The sequence below is a fragment of the Pelecanus crispus genome, chromosome 7, assembly GCF_030463565.1.
Source record: "Pelecanus crispus isolate bPelCri1 chromosome 7, bPelCri1.pri, whole genome shotgun sequence".
Classification (NCBI taxonomy): Eukaryota; Metazoa; Chordata; class Aves; order Pelecaniformes; family Pelecanidae; genus Pelecanus; species Pelecanus crispus.
In genome coordinates this window covers 9,133,233-9,149,391 of record NC_134649.1, presented here as the reverse complement: position 1 = coordinate 9,149,391, position 16,159 = coordinate 9,133,233, and the positions used below count along the sequence as shown (strand labels likewise).

The following is a 16,159-nucleotide window of genomic DNA, read 5'->3' as shown; positions in this document are numbered from 1 at the left end:
GCTGGGGTGGGATTTTCCCCTCTCTCCCCCCTCCCCTAGCTTGATTTTAGCGGAGACGGAGAGGGGTGGGGAATCCTTTTTATTGCAGAGCCCGGCTCGCTTTGCAAGCCTTCCTCCTCCTCCTCCTCCTCCTCCTCCCCTGCTTTTTGTGCCCGCCGCAGCAGGGCTGGCCAGGCCGGGGGAGGGAAGCGATGGGAAGGGGAGGTCGCCCCCTCCTCTCCCCAGCCTCCTCTCCCTCTGTGTGTTTTTTTTGCAGGTGTGTCAATTTTAATTCTGCCCAGTAGGTGGGACTTGGTGACTTTCGCACCGTTTTTGTTATTTATTTATTTCCCCAGCCTCCCGTTGCAATCCTCCGGAGCGGCTGGCGGGGAGCGGCGGGCGGCGGGCGCAGGGCGGCCGGGCCAGCATGCATCCCCGCCCGCTGCCGCTGCCGCTACCGTAGCGGGAATTACAGCCTCTCCGAGCCAGCTGCCAGCATGATTTCATCTGCTGGAGGATTTTTGCATCTGATCGCTTGAGGTTTTGTTGTGTTGTGTGTTTTTTTTTTTTTTTTTTCCTCCCTCTGTCTTTGTTTCCTTCCCCCTTTCCCCCCCTTCCCCTCCCTCCATCCCCCCTTTCCTCCTCCTCCTCTTTTTTAGAAGCAGCAATCGGAGATGGATGTCTCTCTTTGCCCTACCAAGTGCACTTTCTGGAGGGTATTTTTGCTCTGGAGCATTTGGGGAGACTATCTGCTTTCGGTGCTGGCTTGCCCTGCTAATTGTCTTTGCAGCAAGACAGACATCAATTGCAAGAAGCCGGATGATGGGAACCTCTTCCCTCTCTTGGAAGGGCAGGATTCAGGCAGCAGCAATGGCAACACGAGCATCAATATCACGGACATCTCAAGGAACATCACTTCCATGTAAGTGGGGGTGCCCCCGGGCTCTCCCGGGGCGCCGTCCCCTCCCGGCGCAGGGTGCGGGCAGCGCTGCCTGTGCGGGGCTCAGGTGCCCTCGGCGCTGCTGCTGCCTGGCAGAGCTCAGCCCTGCTTCCCGTGCAGAGGACGCAGATCCGGCTTTCCCCCTTGCCCCATCCCCCCCGCAAAAAAAAAAAAAAAAAAAAAAAAAAAAAAAAAGCCCAGCAACAGTTTGGCCAAGGCTTAAGAGGAATAAAGTAAATGAGATCTGATTCTTTAGCGGGAGAGAGAGCAGCAGGCAAAGATGCTAAAGCTGCTGCTCGCTTTAACTGTTTGCTTCTGCAAGGAGGGGGGGACGCCACAGCCACACACAGTCACATATATACCCAAATTGGGCAAGAAAAGCAAGTTCTGAGCTGCTTGTTCTTTTTCGAGACTTTGGAACCGATTAGAATGTAATTTTGTTTCATCCCCACAACAGAAAATGCTCCCTTCCCTGCCCTGGCTGAGTGTATCTGGGGATCTGCGGTTTCGCCTTTTTAAGGGGAGGAAAAAAAAAAAGACAGTGAGATGTCCTTTAAGTAGCTTATTTAACTCGCATTGTTACAATTTTGCAACTCGCTGTGGTGCTGTGATAGGATTTGTGTGTTTTCCTCTCGGGGTGGTGGCGGTGGGGAGAAGCATCGGAGCTGGGAGATATTTTTAGTTGAGCACTTTGCGTTTGTTTGCATGCTTGTTTATCTGGAAAATCAACTTGAAGTTGCATTATCCTTGTTTGGAGAGGCAGTTAGCAAAGCCCATGTTAATCTCATCAGCGTGGAGTCGAGAAAGGAATATATTTCCTTCTCCTGAATCCATCATGCTCTCTGTGTGTGTGTGTGCGGGGGAAAAAAAAAGCCTCATCTCTTCCAATCTCTTGTCTTTATTTTCCAGTACATTTTTGGGTGAGATGAACTCTGAGCCATTTCATTATTCTGATGCTAATTGAAATGTGAGCATTTAGGGAAATGTAGCCCCCAGAGCAAGTTGCCAGTGGGAGTTGAGCAGAGAAGAGGTGGAATCCTTTATTCTGGCAGTTAAATGCAGCAAGGTTCGAAATGACTAATGGAGGGTTATTTATTTATTTTTTTCACCTCGGTGGCACAGTTGCATGGAGGGAGAGGGCTTTGCTGGGTCTCTTTTTGAGGCTGTTTTATTTGGTCACAGTGCAATTGCAGCAGAGCCATGGAGTAATTGCAGTGCCTCTTCCGCGGCTCTGCTTGTCACCTTTGCTGGGTAAAGATGACGGGAGCCGCTTTCCCCGCTTGCTCACAGGTTCATGCGATGCCCACGCAGGTTTTCAGCAGGTGCCACTGACCCTGAACCCCCAGCCCTGCCTTCACCTTGCCAGCAAACCCAGCAGGAATGGGGAAAGTAAAGGGGGAAACTAATGCAACGCTCCCCTTGCAATTGCCCCATATTTATCCTGCGTCGTGGTGCTGGAGTGTTTTCTCTGCGATGCCGGAGGGATGTGGGTGATGCTGGGGAAGTCAGAGAAACTCGTGTTTTTTTCCTGTGCTTGCTGTTTGTTGTGGTTTGGTTTTAACCCTTTGCGGGGCGGGGAGCAGCAGGAAAGGCTGCGAAGGGTTTGGAAGCCGCCAGCGTGAGTGAGTGTGCGTTGTCAGATGCACACATCTGAACTGCTGCGAGAGGTAGTATTACGCGAGTCCTTTGTGCCCAGAAAATGTCTTTACTGCTTTGAAATTGAAAAATGCTGATAAGCGGTCCATAACAAGGGCGAGAGGGGGGAAGATTCAACTCCAGAAACAGATATGTTGGGTATTTTTTTGGAGAGGAGCTTCTCTTAAGTTGAGGAAGGAGGAAAAGGTGCCAATTCTTGCTGGATGTTGTATGCAGCTCTGCTCCACGCTGAGCAAAATGTGTTCCCTCGCCCCCTGCATCACTGCCGGCCCCACACCTCCCTCCCTGGGCTTGGGGGCCAAGGCACAGGACTGGGGTGAACCCCAAAATGCTGTGAGGGGCTGAGACTGAGTATGAATGAAAACTTTCCCCAGGGGTCTGTGCTTCCTGGGGAGGTGGCAGTGGTTTGCAGAGGATGCTTATGGGAGCAGAGGGATGGTTTGGGTGGTGGGGCTGCTTCCTAGCAAAGCAGTAAGTGCTGGGAGCCAGGGCTGATCCTGTGTTCATTGGGTCCTGCTCCCTCCCGGCTTGACGTCAGGCCTCTCCTTGCCAGCCCCCCCATCTTGGGTGCTGGGGCGAGGGGCGCGTCGAAGCCCAGCCTGGTCATCGCTGAATCACTCCCGGCACGCGGGTCTGATTCAGTTGGGCACCGAATGGCGCTTCCCCCTGCTTGCCACGCTCACCGGGGGCTTGGCTTTAGGCAGCTTGCCTCCTTCGTGGGCAGCGAGTGGGCAGAGGCACCTTTGCCCACCGGGCTGGAGGTGAATAGGGGAGGCTTAGCCCTGTCCCTGCGGCTGGGGGATAGGATGCTCCAGCCGGGTCCTCCCCACAGGCCCTGGGGGAGGTGGTGGTCTCTGCTCCATCCTGCTGCTGGTGAAAAGGTGATGGGATATGGGGCGGTGAAACCACCCTGGGGCCAAGTGGGGCCTTATTCGTGTCTGAAAGACGAGCTCAGCTAGGCAATCTGAGCTTGGGGTGCTGATGAAAAGCTGTCAGGGCCCGTTTGCAGAGCTGGAGAAAGTAAGCCGTGTGACCTAGCGGCTTGGTGGGCTTGTCCATCTTACCCCACCCCGAGCCAGGGCAGAGGCCCCTCCATACCAGCCCACCACACCCAGGCAGGTCCCCCCAGGGCCAAGTCATCAGGAGCTTTGGGTTATTTCACATCTCAGTGGCTGATGAGGCCCCAAAAGCAAGGATGACAGAAGGACAGGAGCCACCCAGCCTGTAGCACTGCCCATGGAGGCTGGCAGGGTGAGCCAGCCCTGTGGGTGCCTGCGGTATGGTACCCCATCATCAAGCCTCCTGTTGCACCCCTCAAATGAATGGCCTTTGCTTCATTTACTGCTGCTTCTGGTTTCCCATCCATCCTCCTTATTTTCAGGGAGAGCAGAGCAGTCGCAGTCAGGGCTGGGTGGCTCCTGCCCCAGCTGGACTGGGGGGTGGTGGCACACAACCTTTGTGCAAATCCAGGTGGTGCCAAGTTAATGGGTGAAGCAGGGAAAGGGCAGGAGGTTCTTGCCCTGAGATGGAGGAGGAGGAGGAGGAGGTTGGGTTGGCTGCTGTCCCTCCGCCCTTTCCCAGCCTGCCCAGAAATTTATCCAATTTCAGATTGTATCCCTGGGGATGTAGCTCTGCATGGAGACCCCTGTGAGAGCTGCCAAGGGTCCTGTCTAGCTGAGGAGCCGGCTTGGAGCCTGGCTGAGATGGCTCCAGTCTGGAGTCATGCTGCTGGACTTCTCCCTCCTGATTCCGGGAGAGGATGACTGTGGGGCTGGGGTATGTTCATTCCATTGCTTTTCCTTGTGCAGCGGGGTGGCCTTTGCTGTGTCCCCAGCCAGATGTGACTTGTGGGGACGCTCAAGATTCCCCTAACCTAGCCTCACTCCTGTGGCATGGGGCTCCATCCTTTGCAAGACCTTCCTAAAAAGACCAGATGCACTGGGAGAACTTCAGTCCTGGGAGTCCTGTGGCACAAAACCCCTTCTGCCCCTGTGTACTGAGCAGCTGGGGCATTTGCCACTTTGGGTCCCCATCCAAGGCACCGTGGAGAGCCTGGCCAGCACACAGGGCAGCTGGGCTCGCCTGTGCTGCCACGTGTCAGGGTGACAGCGGGTGCTGCATGCCAGGGATGGGCCGGGGAGTTACCCTTCTGGCAGCGTGGGCAGCGCCTGCGTGCGCCAGCACGGTGCGTGGGGATGGACAGACGGAGGAGTTTGCCATCTGGGCCTCCCGACTTCTCAGCTGTTGCTATGGCACTGCAGAGATGCTGCCAGGCAGGCAGTGGTGGCCTGCCTTTGTCACCCCTGGGCTCCCTTGAGGTAGGGAGTTGTCCCTGGTATATAAAGCCTTGCTCCCTTATCTGACCTCACCAGGGGAGACTGGGGTTTCTTATGATAAAATAGCCCAATGAGTGGGTTTGCGGGGTTTATTTGTGCAGCTTGTTAGCTGCCTTCAACTGGGTGAGATGAATTCAGAGCAACTCAAGAGTAGGTGGGTCGTTGCGGAGCACCATGGGATGCAGGATTCTGGGGTCTCACAGGGCCAAGGGGAAGCACCTTTCCCCCCCATGGACAAGAAGAGCAGCCCCATCCATCCTGTCCCACCAGCCCACGGAGCATCCGCTCCATCCCGTGGGCCTGGCTGGGGGTGGGAGAGCCGCGTCAGAGCCGGGTGCTGTGGGGGGCTAGCGGCAGCGCAGCCCCCACTCGCCGCGCGGGAGCTGGGAGCACGTGGCATGGGGGAGAGTGAGGGGGTGCATGGAGCGGCAGCACCCCTTCACTGCCGGCACCGGGAGAGGCAAGGCACTGGTGATGCCCATGTGCATCTGTATCTGGGAAGGAGGGAAGAAAAAAAGGGCAAGCATCTTCCTGGAAGGGCTGGAGGGAGCAGAACTTGCTTTGGTGGCCCAAAACAGCTGGGAAAGCAGCTCCTGTGATGCTCCAGTTGGTGACTGCTCTGCTTCAGACAACAGGGGACAAACTTTTCCCCTCCTCTGTGAATCACCCACAGTGTACCCAGTGTGTTTTGTGTGCTGCTGCTCTCCAGAGATGAAAGGCTCTGCATTCCCAAAGCCTCCCACCCCATCGTTCCTCCCATCTCCTGGTCCTGGAGGCTTTGGCTGCTGCAGAGACCATTCAAAAGTCCCTAACTCAATCCAGCTTTTTTTTGCAGGGCTTTTGTTTCTACAGAGTGGCTGTCCCAAAGTGTGTTAGGAAGGGGGAGGCGGGTGCAGCACAGGGCTGTGAGGACAGAAGGGGGTGCAGAGATGTTTGGGACAAGGAGGTGGGCTGAGAAATGGTCTTGAAGCTCTAGAAGTGCCTTAAGCTGGGAGCACTGGTCCTGACTCTCCCTGTTTTGTCCCCCTTGTCTCAGGGGACTGGGCCCATGGTGGGCACTGCTCTGTGCACCAGAGCAGCTAAACTTGCACTAGGGGCACCCAGGACCCGGTGCATTCTCTGGGCTGGCTGCTGGCTCCTTGCCCTGCTCTTATGGACTTTCTCCCTGCTGACCAGTCCTGGAGGGAGGCACTTGCCTGGCATGGGTGATGTCTGGGACCTCCTGTACTTTTGCAGCCCCCAGGTGACATGGGGGGGCAGAGCAGAAGGATCTGGGGTAGATGCACTATAAAAGGGGGTTTTTGGAGTAGTTGGCTATCAGTGCCAGGTCTCAGCTCTGATTTCCCAGCGATGGCTGAGCTAACGCTGGGCAGAGGACATCAGGCATCTGAGGGTTACAGTCCTGGTTTGTCTGGGACATGGGATTCCTGCTGGATTGAGTTACCTGCCTTTTGATGCTGGAGTCTGCTGGTGTCTCTGCCCCTCTTGTGCCTGATCCCACTGGGGTCTGCAAGGGCTCCCCAGCCATGTCTGCATTGCCTGGCTCTGCTGATGGCCCATACCAGGTATTTGTCTGGGGAAGAGACAATTTTGGTGCCTGCCAGGACCTCCCAGGGTTTGTCTGAGCTGAATGTGGGGTCTGAGCTGCTGCCTGGACAGGAGGAGCTGGTGACCTAGATGGTTTCAAGGTACATGTGACATCTCCCCAGCCCTCATCTCCTGCAGGGTTTGGGGAGGTCTAGGTCACCTCTGCCTGCTGGTTTGTCTCCCTGGGCTTGGAGAGGTGAGATGGGGATGCTTCAGGTCTAGGAGAGGTGTTTCATGTGGAGGGAGAAGCAGAGATGGAGAGGAAGAGACTGAGGAAGGACCTGCCTTGCTGTCCCTGGACGCTCAGAGGTGTGTTGCCTCTGGCTAGGGGCTTTTGTAGAGCTGGGTTAGGGAAAGCTCTCTGGGTCTGCTTTACCCTATCAACTCACCCCTGTGGGGCTGGCACCTTCATGTGCTTTGGCATGAGGCTGCTCGTGGTCTCCCAAAGGCCCGTGACCATCCGTGCACCCAGCAGTGTTAGGTTCTTTCAGTGAACTCCCCAAACAGGCCATGGGATGTCCTATGGGGTCACTCCTGGGGAGCCCTGCATGTGGGTCGTGTTCAGCAATGTTGCCCAGTGCTACCCTGGCACGCTGGCTTGTCCTGCTCAATGCAGTGCCCATGCTGGGTGTTGCCCACGAGTTTATGGTTGTATTTAGTGCATCCCATTCAAGGGGGGCTGCAGTCAAGCGGGGAGTGAACCAACCCATGAGCCTGTCAGGCTTCCAAAAGTGAATGTTAATAATGCTTGTAACTCGGTGTATTATTTACCAGGCACTGTGCAATAGCAGTGATTTTGAGCTTTGGGTTTCCTGCTGCGTGGGTTTTGGCAGGTTGTGTAGGTGCTTTCTAAGCAGGTGTGTTCGGCAGCAGCATGCGGGCTCTGGTCTCCCACAAATTCTCTTGCTCTCCCCTCCGCACCAAGGGGTGCGCAGCAAAAGCCCCACCGAGGCGGTGCCGTGGGGCGAGTTCCTTGTTCAGAGGCTGCAGTTCGTATATGGTGGTTGGATATGGCAGGCACTTTGTGCCCCACATGAAGAGATGGGGAGCAGCAGCCCCGCTTGCCCCACGCAATGCTCCATGTCCTGGAGGACCACGGCTGCACCGGGCACCAGGACCACGGCTGCACCGGGCAAGTCCCCGCGTTCATCCCCCAGCATCGTGCGGCTGCTCCGGACAGAGGCTCTTTGTGCGGGAGCAGCTCCGTGGTTGTGCCGAAACCCCCAGCCCCAACCGAGCCTCTGCCCTGTGCCCCCGTGGGCCAGCCGGAGCCCGGCTCAGCCCCGGCTCATCCTCCCCTCCCGTCCCGGCTGGCGGGTGGCTGTGCCGCTAGAGGGCAAGCGGCAGCGGCCGGCGGCCCGGCTCCGGGCTGGCTGGCACGGGCGAGCCCGAGGACGGAGCCGGGAGCCACAGCCGGGCCGCTGGCACCCGTGGTACCGGGGCAGCGCGGGCTGCGGCAGCGGCCGGGGGCTGCTGGGGCTGGGGGGTCGTCGCCGCTTGCTTGCTGTCACGCTGATGTGTGCCGTGCGGGAGAGGAGCCTTTGCTCTGGGGTGTCCACGCTGCCGTGCCGTACCCCTCTTGGGAGGCTCCTACCTTGCTCCCCAGCTCAGCATCCCGGCCCCCAGGTGGGCACCCCACGGTGACAGGCTGTCCCCTGGCACCTGGCTGGGTGCTGGGTCACGGCGTTCTCTGTGCTGCTGTGGGAGGATGCAGTCGGTGCGCTCCCACATACCGGTAGCTCTTACACCAGTGCTGCAAGCGATACGGCCCCAGCCCATCTGTGAATTGAGGTGATTTGCAGCTTTTTGGAAGGTGTTGACCAAACCAGAGCAGGTGCTGTGGGGAGGTGTTTCTGGGCTGTTTGAAGCGCCTGGCAAGAGGTGCCTGATTGGGGTGGCGTGCTGCCGCCTGTTTCTGCCTCGTGGCTGTGCATGATCTGTAAGGAAGCCCCTTACAGCTCTGCCCATTTTACTGATGGGGAAACTGAGGCACGGAGCAGCAGTGCAACTGGCCTGCAAGCAGCAGAACATGGCCGGAGACCCTCCAGCCCAGCACCAGCCAGGGTTTAAGGAGAGGCCAAGCATGGAGGGGGGATAAATAAGGCCGTTACATTGATTCTGTTGCATTGACTGTCCATGGGAAGTGTCCCTAGAGAAATCCTGGATGTAGAGGCAAGAGGGCACAGGCTGAGGGCTGTCTCTGGATGCCTCCAGGGTGGCTTCGATGTGCTTTGCTTCTCTGATTAACCCTTTGCTGCAGGGGTTGGATGGAGGATGGAGGGTTAAAAAGGCCATGTGCCTTTCCCCAAGGGGGTAAGGCTGAGAAGAGGCTGGTGTGAGATGGGGAAAGGTCCTGGCTGCGGTAGAAAGCTGGTTTTGACCCCACAGCATCTTCCATGTGCAGCTCCTGAGGAACATCTCATTCTCCCTGGCAGCTGGGCCCAAGGTGGGGCTGGTTATTTCCCTGCCAGCGATTGCCATATGCTGCCAGCATTGTGGAAGGGCTGTGGCACCCAGTGGTCCTGCAATGCAACAGCAAATGGGTCCCCAGCATCATGGCATTGGGGTGGATGGGTGTTGGGGGGTGGGTGGTGGATGTGGATTAGAGCTGTGGTATTGCCTTGGGGCTTAGGCTTCATTTCATTTGAAGAAAATGAGATTAAAATCTTCCTGGATTCCACTTAGAAGGCTGCACTGGAGTCAGCGCCAACTAGCAGGGCTTTTCAACCAGCCCTGCTGCATGCGCCCTTGTGCATCTCCATCTTCCATGTACCACCCTGTTTCCAGACCCATGGGGCTGGGGGTCCTGCTTGCCTGGAAGAGTAGCACCAGGAAAATACGTGCTGTATTTTTAGCTTGTTTTCATGTGACGTAGCAGTTGGGGAGCTGAAGGAGAAGCCAGAACCATGTGTGCTGCCAGCTTTCCTCCAGCTGCCACCCAGTGCTCCGGTGTAGGAGATAATGGAGCCTGTTAGTGCCTGTCCCCACCCTGTACCTTCCCTCCAGCATGTGCCATGACCTCCACCTTCCCCTTCTCCCAACGTCAATCTGCCTAAACAGAAAGGAAAACTGCTTATTTAATTAAAAACAAAAGCAGTCTGTCCTAGCAGTAGAGCAGAGAGGTCAGGAAGGATTCCCAAGGGAGTGTGATGGTGTGATAGCACAGATGGGGGCTTGGGCTGCTCATCCTTGACCTCAGTGCTTGTTGCAGTGGCAACTAAATGGCCTTGTGATCCCAGGGCTCCAGGGAAGGATGCAGGGAGATGCTGAGCCCAGGAGCCATCCCCTGTGCAGCCCCTTCCCTGCAGCCCTCCTATGGCTCCATGCTGGGCTCGGTTGTGCTGGGGAGGGCACAGGGCACCGGTGCCTCTGCTGGCTGCCCTGTTCTGTCCCTGGGGGACTGAGAAGTGGGTAGCAGCAGAAGTGAGCACGGTGAAGTTCCCATCCTCCTGGGTTGTGTGAGGCTGTCCCTTAACTAGGTCTCCCTGAGCTCTCCCCAGGTAGTTCCTACTAGGAATGTTAATGTGGAAATGCTCAAGCACATACTGGGAATCTGGGTGCTGCTAAGGACCCTGCATGCTCAGGGTTTTGCCAGGATAAATTAGGAACATGAGTGTTCAGCTGAGCTGCAGCAATGCCAGGCTCTAACTCCTGACCCTGCTGGGACACGAAGCCATGTGGGGGAGAGCCTGGATGCCTCCATCTGCTGACCTTCCTTCTGCTCCTGGAGCAGTTCTGGCCCCATCCCCATTCTATGCTCTGCATGGAAATGTTGTGCAGTGACCTGGGCTGGGAACCAGGAGTCCTGGCTCTCTGGTCTGTGATCCAGCTGTGCAAATGCTCCCTTGGGCTGCCTGCCCTTGTCCTGGACCACCGCCCTCCTCCTGCCTGCTTCTAACCCAGATAAGCAAGACCAGCTTGGTTGTCTCTTGTGTTCATCCTGGTACAGATGGGATTGCCTCTGGGGAACTCTGTGACTTGTGTGGCTGGAAAGATCTCTCTTGTCCCACAAACCTCTTGCCTCCACGATGTGGCTGGGTGCTCCTGGGCCAATGATGTCGGTCCTGGTTTTGGCTGGCTCCTGCCTTGCCTGTACTCTCTCAGCCAAAATATATTCCAGGAACAGCGAGCTGAAAGCCATTGAATCACTTGGTGGCTGCTGCTGAGCAGCCTGGGGAGCAAGCAAAATTCAGTGGGACATGGCATCAAGGATGCTGTGTATTCCCAGCTCCAAAGCCTGCAGAGAGCATCCTTGTCCTCCTGGGCCTCTCCTCGTGCCAGTTCAGAGAAGCTGTGTTACTGAGGGCTGTTTCCTAGTTGGAGCTTTACATGGGCTCTGGACACATCTGTACTGCCTGCAGTCTCACGGGCTGTCCCAGGCTCTGCAGTGTGGAGGACAGAGTAGCGCAGACCCGGGTCAGCATCAGGGCAGCAGCCTGGTGCTCCCTTGGCAAGTGCTGTGCCCCTCACTGCAGGTCAGGGCAGATGCTGGAGGGTGTTCTTGGGAGCATCAGAGCAAAACCCGAGCTCAGGGAGTGCATGCAGGGATGCTGGGCAGGGAGGGAGCCTGTGCAACAGGGAGCTCTGTGGGGCCTGGCATCTGGTGGGTTAACACCAAGGTGCATGGTACAGCTGGAGCGGATCTGGGAGAGGCAGAGCCTGATGAGGCTGAAGAGGTATCAGGTGGGAGAGCTGAGGTGTGGGCATCCAGGGATGTTAGGGTTTGTGGGTGAGGAAGACAGGCGGTTGCAGTGCTCCTTGCAAGATCCTGCAGCAGTGGTTTTGGGAAGAGGAGCTGAAGCTGGGATGCTCTCAGGTACGAAGCTGTGTGTGTTGCCTGCCCTGGCTCTGGGCAGGGGAGCAGCTGGGAGGGAGGTGTAGCTGGTCCCTGGAGCAGCCCTGACTACCTGCTTGGTGGTGGGCTGCAGTGATATATGTTGGTGACTGTCTGTGTCCCCCCAGCACTTTGTGGGTTGCTCCTCTGGCTCCTCAGTTGCAGCTGAGATCCCATCTTGGGGCCAAGAGGCACAGCTTTGGGCAACCCTGCCTGGAAATCCTCCTCTCTGTGCCTTGCCTTGCCTGCGTTCTCCTCTGGGTCTTAATGGCCAAAGTCCCCGATGTTCCCAGCCTGAGCTGTGCCTGGTGTTGCTTCATGTTGCAGATAAGCTCTCCCTTCCATGAGGGAAGGTGGTGGGATCCTCAGGCTTTGCCCCAGGCTTGCCTCCAGCCCTGGGCAGGCTGCCCAGCACCCGGCATGCTCCGGTCTGCCCTGGCCCTGGGGGAAGGATCCCTGCCTTCCAAAAGGCACGGGTAACATAGATTTATTTATTCAGCGACTTAATTAGCATCTTTAAATATTAAATAGTAAACAGACTGCGTCTAGTGGGATCAACATTTACAAACAGGGATTTTCCCCGCCCCCCCCCCCCCTCTGGGACATGCACTTGTTTTTTAAGTGTTTGGGGAGGAGTGGCTGTGTGTGGGCTCTGGTTGATGGGCAAGGGACAGACCCACAGCGCTGCTGGTGAATGAGGGCGAGAAGGCAGGGGTGAAGGGGCATGAACAGGCAGGCGGGCTGGGAAAAAGGAGGCAGAGAAGCAGGGATGTGTGCTCAGAGCATGGGTGTTGGGGAATTGCAGAGCCAAGTGCTGGATTTAGGTAATTCTCTGCAGGATGTGCCACCCCCTCCTGCCCAGGCAGGTGGAAGGGGACAGGCAGGAGATGGAGGTTCCTGCCATGGCACAGCTAATTGCAATCAAAAGGTGGTGATTCCTGCAAGGGGAGGTGGTTTGCAACTGTTCTGCATCCTATTATCTATGCAAATGGAGGCCTGCCTAGTAGTGGATTACACTGGGGGTTATTTATTGGCAAAGCACTGTACAGTTTTAATTTTTCCTTTTTGCTTATTCAGGCTTTAGCTCCAGAGGAAAATAGCCTGGGGTGGCTTTGAAATGGATTCTCTCTGCCCCATTAACTTATTCAGTGAGTTTAATGGGCCTTTTTTTCTCTGAGCCTTGAAGCCATCATTAAAAGGCAGAGATTTATAAAAGCAAAGATACTCCTGAGCTTTAGTCAAACTTTGGGGTAGAGGGGTGGGGCAATGGTGTTGCTGCGGCCTGTGGTTCAGGTGAAGATGTATGGGTTTCTGTTCAGGGACGTTGTGAGGGTTGGATGCTGCTATTGTGCCTCTCTGGAAGTTTTACACAGAGAAGAGAACCAGGTTGCTTTGGATGCTGCCCTAGTGCTGGTGCGTGCCGGTGTTTCTCTGCTGGGGAGATGCCCCTGAGGAGCTGCGGGATCAGCCAGGCTGAGCTGGGAGTGAGCCCTCGGCTGCGAGTGATGGGACGTTATCAGGGCTCTTACGCATTGGGATATTGCCCAGTCTGACTTATAACCTGTCTGCACTGCAAAGCTGCTCTCTCTCCAAGCTGAAAGCGAGAAACTTCTTCTCTTGCCTTGTGTAGGCTGCTCACAACTTTATTTTCATCAAGTTTATGCCATGCTGGGGCTGGGCAGTGCTCGATGCTGTTGTGGGCATCTGTGGTCAATGCTGGGAGCCCTTCCCCTCCCTCCCTCTGCTAGTGGCACCCCAGTGCTGAGCAACCCAATGCTGCGACAAATTAGGTGTCCCCTGCAGGGATTGCACTTGTTAAGTATGTGGTCTCCTGGTATCTGGTGCAAAATAGTGTATCTGGGGGAGCATCTGGAAGACGAGGTGCGATGTCCGAGTGAATTCCCTCTTTCTTGGGCTGTTCTAGGGCCAACCTCTCCACCTTTTTTGTTGCAAACCAAACCTGGTGTCTTTTTGGGGAGTAAATGTAGGAACATGCAAAGATGTGGGTTGGCATGTCATCTAGGAGCACCCTCCTGCTGACACAGTTGAATTTTTGGTCCCCAGGCCATGATGTGTTGCAAACATCGCTTCTGCATAGGTAGCCCTTGGCTCGTACCACCGATAGGGAGCAGTGGCAGGGAAGGGCTGAGGGCATCAGGGTTTCCTTGCTCACTCCCAAACTTTAAGTTGAGCTGGTCCTGGCACCTCCTGGGGTGGCAGAGGCCATTGTGGTGCCTGTCAGAGTTCCCTGAGTGCCCTGCACAGCGTGGTGTGTGCCGATGGGAGGATGTCACAACGTGGCAGGGTGGCAACCAGAGCCTTGGTGCTGGGACGACTTTTCCTATATATTTCTTTACTTTTTTTTTTTTTAGTCCATTTGCAACGCTTGAGGTTAACCCCTGGTAGTGTGAGAAAGGTCATGTGTCACCCACATGTCTCCAGGCCCAGTCTGGCACCTGCCAGCTCAGGGATGCTGCTAATATGAGCCTGAGCTGGGAGGTTCGTGACAGCTGGAGACCCAAACATGCTGCCACCCTGCGTGTTTGCACTGTGTGCTTGAGGTGTGCATCCCCCACCAGCCCTGCTGCAGTTCAGGAGTGGGGGGAAAATGTGGTGGGAGAAGTAAAGGACCTGCTTGCCCAAACTGATGTGCTCAGGGTTGCACATGTGGGGCTGACCCCAAACTCTGGCTCCTGTTGGGTACCAGAAGCAGCTGGAAAATGGGGCTGGAGTCTCGGTGATGTGACTGGTGTGTGTCTGTGCTGGCAGCCCTGGGATGGAGGGATGGCAGACCAGGACCCCTTCTTGTCTGTTGCCAGCCTGGCAGCCCCATCCCAGAGGCTGTGAGGAGCCTTGGCATCAGGAGGGATTCTGCCTCATTGCCAACGGATGGGCTGGGTCAGACCCTGGTGGGGAGGGGCTGTGGGGCTTGCCAGGAGGAAGGGCCTCTAGCCTGAGGAGGAGATGGCTGAGGATTTGCTATTTGTAGCCTCCCTGGAGGGACTGACAACTAGCCTGGTCTTGGAGTGCTGCCTCAGGGTGGTGGCAGGACAGGGACACACTGATATGACCCTGAGGGTGCTGTGGCCAAGCAGAAGCCAGCTGCAGCCTGCAGCTACACTGGGATGAGGAGGGTCCCTGATGCTTGCCTGTCTGTGATGTCCAGAGCAAGGGGGAGGCTCATGGCAAATCCATTTGCTCCTGTACCCCTCCCTGGGTCACAGCGGTCAGGGGAAGGAGACACTCATTTCCTAATAAACACCCATAAAAAGTACTTCTCCCCTGCCCCTGTAAATCCTTGCCTCCTCGGTGCTACCTGCTGTGTAAATTGCGGCTGACCCTGTAAATCACCCTCTGCTTTGCTCTACCTCGCCTGAAACCAGCCCTTCCCTGTAAATCCTCTGTCCCCATCAGTTTTCTGCTGCCAACCCCCTTGCTCTGCCTGTGCTGTAAATCCTGAGCCCTGGTGAGGCTGGGGGGGATGCAGGGTGCGGTGATGGGGTGATGGAGGGCAGCTGCCCCAGGATGGGTTAATCCCTCCCGACAGCTCCCCCGGGACTTGCTTGCCAGCAGGAGCTGGTGGAGGACGTTCTGCCTGGCTGCCTGTGGGAAACGTCATCCTTGTGCTGGAAGCAGGACAGGGCTGGGCTGTCACCTTCAGCCCCTGGGCTGCAGCCAGCTGGGTGCAAACTGGAGGGTGTTGATGCAGTCTGCACCTGACCGCAGGCATCCCAGCCCTCAAGAGGGCTCTTGGAGATGGCTGCTCCCCTGGGACATTTTTCTGAGAAGTAAAAATAGCCAGAGTAAAGAGAAAAAACTCCATTTATCCCTCTAGTGCTTGGGGTCATGCTGTAGCCTAGCTTTGCTGTGCCCCTATCTGAGCTCCCTTCAGCGAGCACTGAAGGAGCTGTGGGCAGCAGAGGTCCCTTGTGGTAATGGAGAACCATCTCCTGAGCTTCTGCTGGGTGTTTGTGCCCAATTTCTGAGCCCTGAGTTGCTGGCGTGACCATGCTGTGGTTGTTTTCCCCTTATGATGATGCTGGGACAGCATGTAGGAGCCAAGCCAAGGGGTCTGGCAGAGACCTGACCCAAGGGACGTGTAGGAAACCAAGCATAGGGGCATCAGTTCAGTGCTGTGAGCTGTGCTCTCTGTAACCCTGGCCTCACTGCTCAGCCCAGGCACGCTGGGCTGTGCAAGAGGAGGAGTTTGTGTCTTCATGGGGAAGACTGGCTAGAGCTGATGGCTTGGCCTGTATAGGTGGCTCGGGCTTGATCCAGGCTGGTAGTGCTACTGCTTTGCTGTGGCTGGATGGGGTGTCCTGAGGGTGGGTGCGCACGCACCTGGCACCCGACAGGGTGTTATTTCATGTGCAAAACACTGAGCCTTTCTATGTTCAGGGACCTAGTGAGCAGAAACAGATTATGCTCCAGCACAGCTGCCCTTTTCCTCCTAATGAGCAGGAGTGAGCATTACCCTGAAATGCGTGAGCAGCTCTGCCCCACTCCCACGGAGTTCAGTGGAGCACACAGCAGAAGATGCACAGTCAGAGCCAGGATGGGGTCACCGGAGTGTTTTGGGATGGTGCTGTCTGCAAAGCTGCTGCGTGCACACAGGGTTTAGAGACTGCTGCTTGGCTCTCTGTGGAGGAAAATGCTACAGGAGAACAGAGTGCCTTGTGATGTGGCTTTTCAGGTGCCCCAAATCCCCAAGGTATGAGTGCGAAGCTGGGGTGCCAGTCTAGGGCAGGGGAGCGCAGCCCTTCTTGACCTACCATGGACTGTGCATGTCCTCTGGACAGGCACTGACCAGTGTCATTTGTGGCTCGG

General features: G+C 56.4%; 1 protein-coding gene across 6 annotated transcripts in view; it reads left to right on the top strand.

Moving 5' to 3' along the window:
• The first annotated feature begins 487 nt into the window (after positions 1-487).
• The window catches only part of NTRK3 (neurotrophic receptor tyrosine kinase 3), a 217,300-nt gene continuing 201,628 nt past the window's right edge, over positions 488-16,159 (top strand). For 5 of the 6 annotated variants that reach the window (XM_075713676.1, XM_075713675.1, XM_075713673.1 and 2 more), the window contains exon 1: positions 654-901. In XM_075713676.1, coding sequence (XP_075569791.1) covers positions 654-901 — 248 coding nt within the window. Of the gene's footprint in view, positions 520-653; positions 902-16,159 lie in introns of those variants that run through there. The other variant, XM_075713677.1, reaches the window with a different exon arrangement.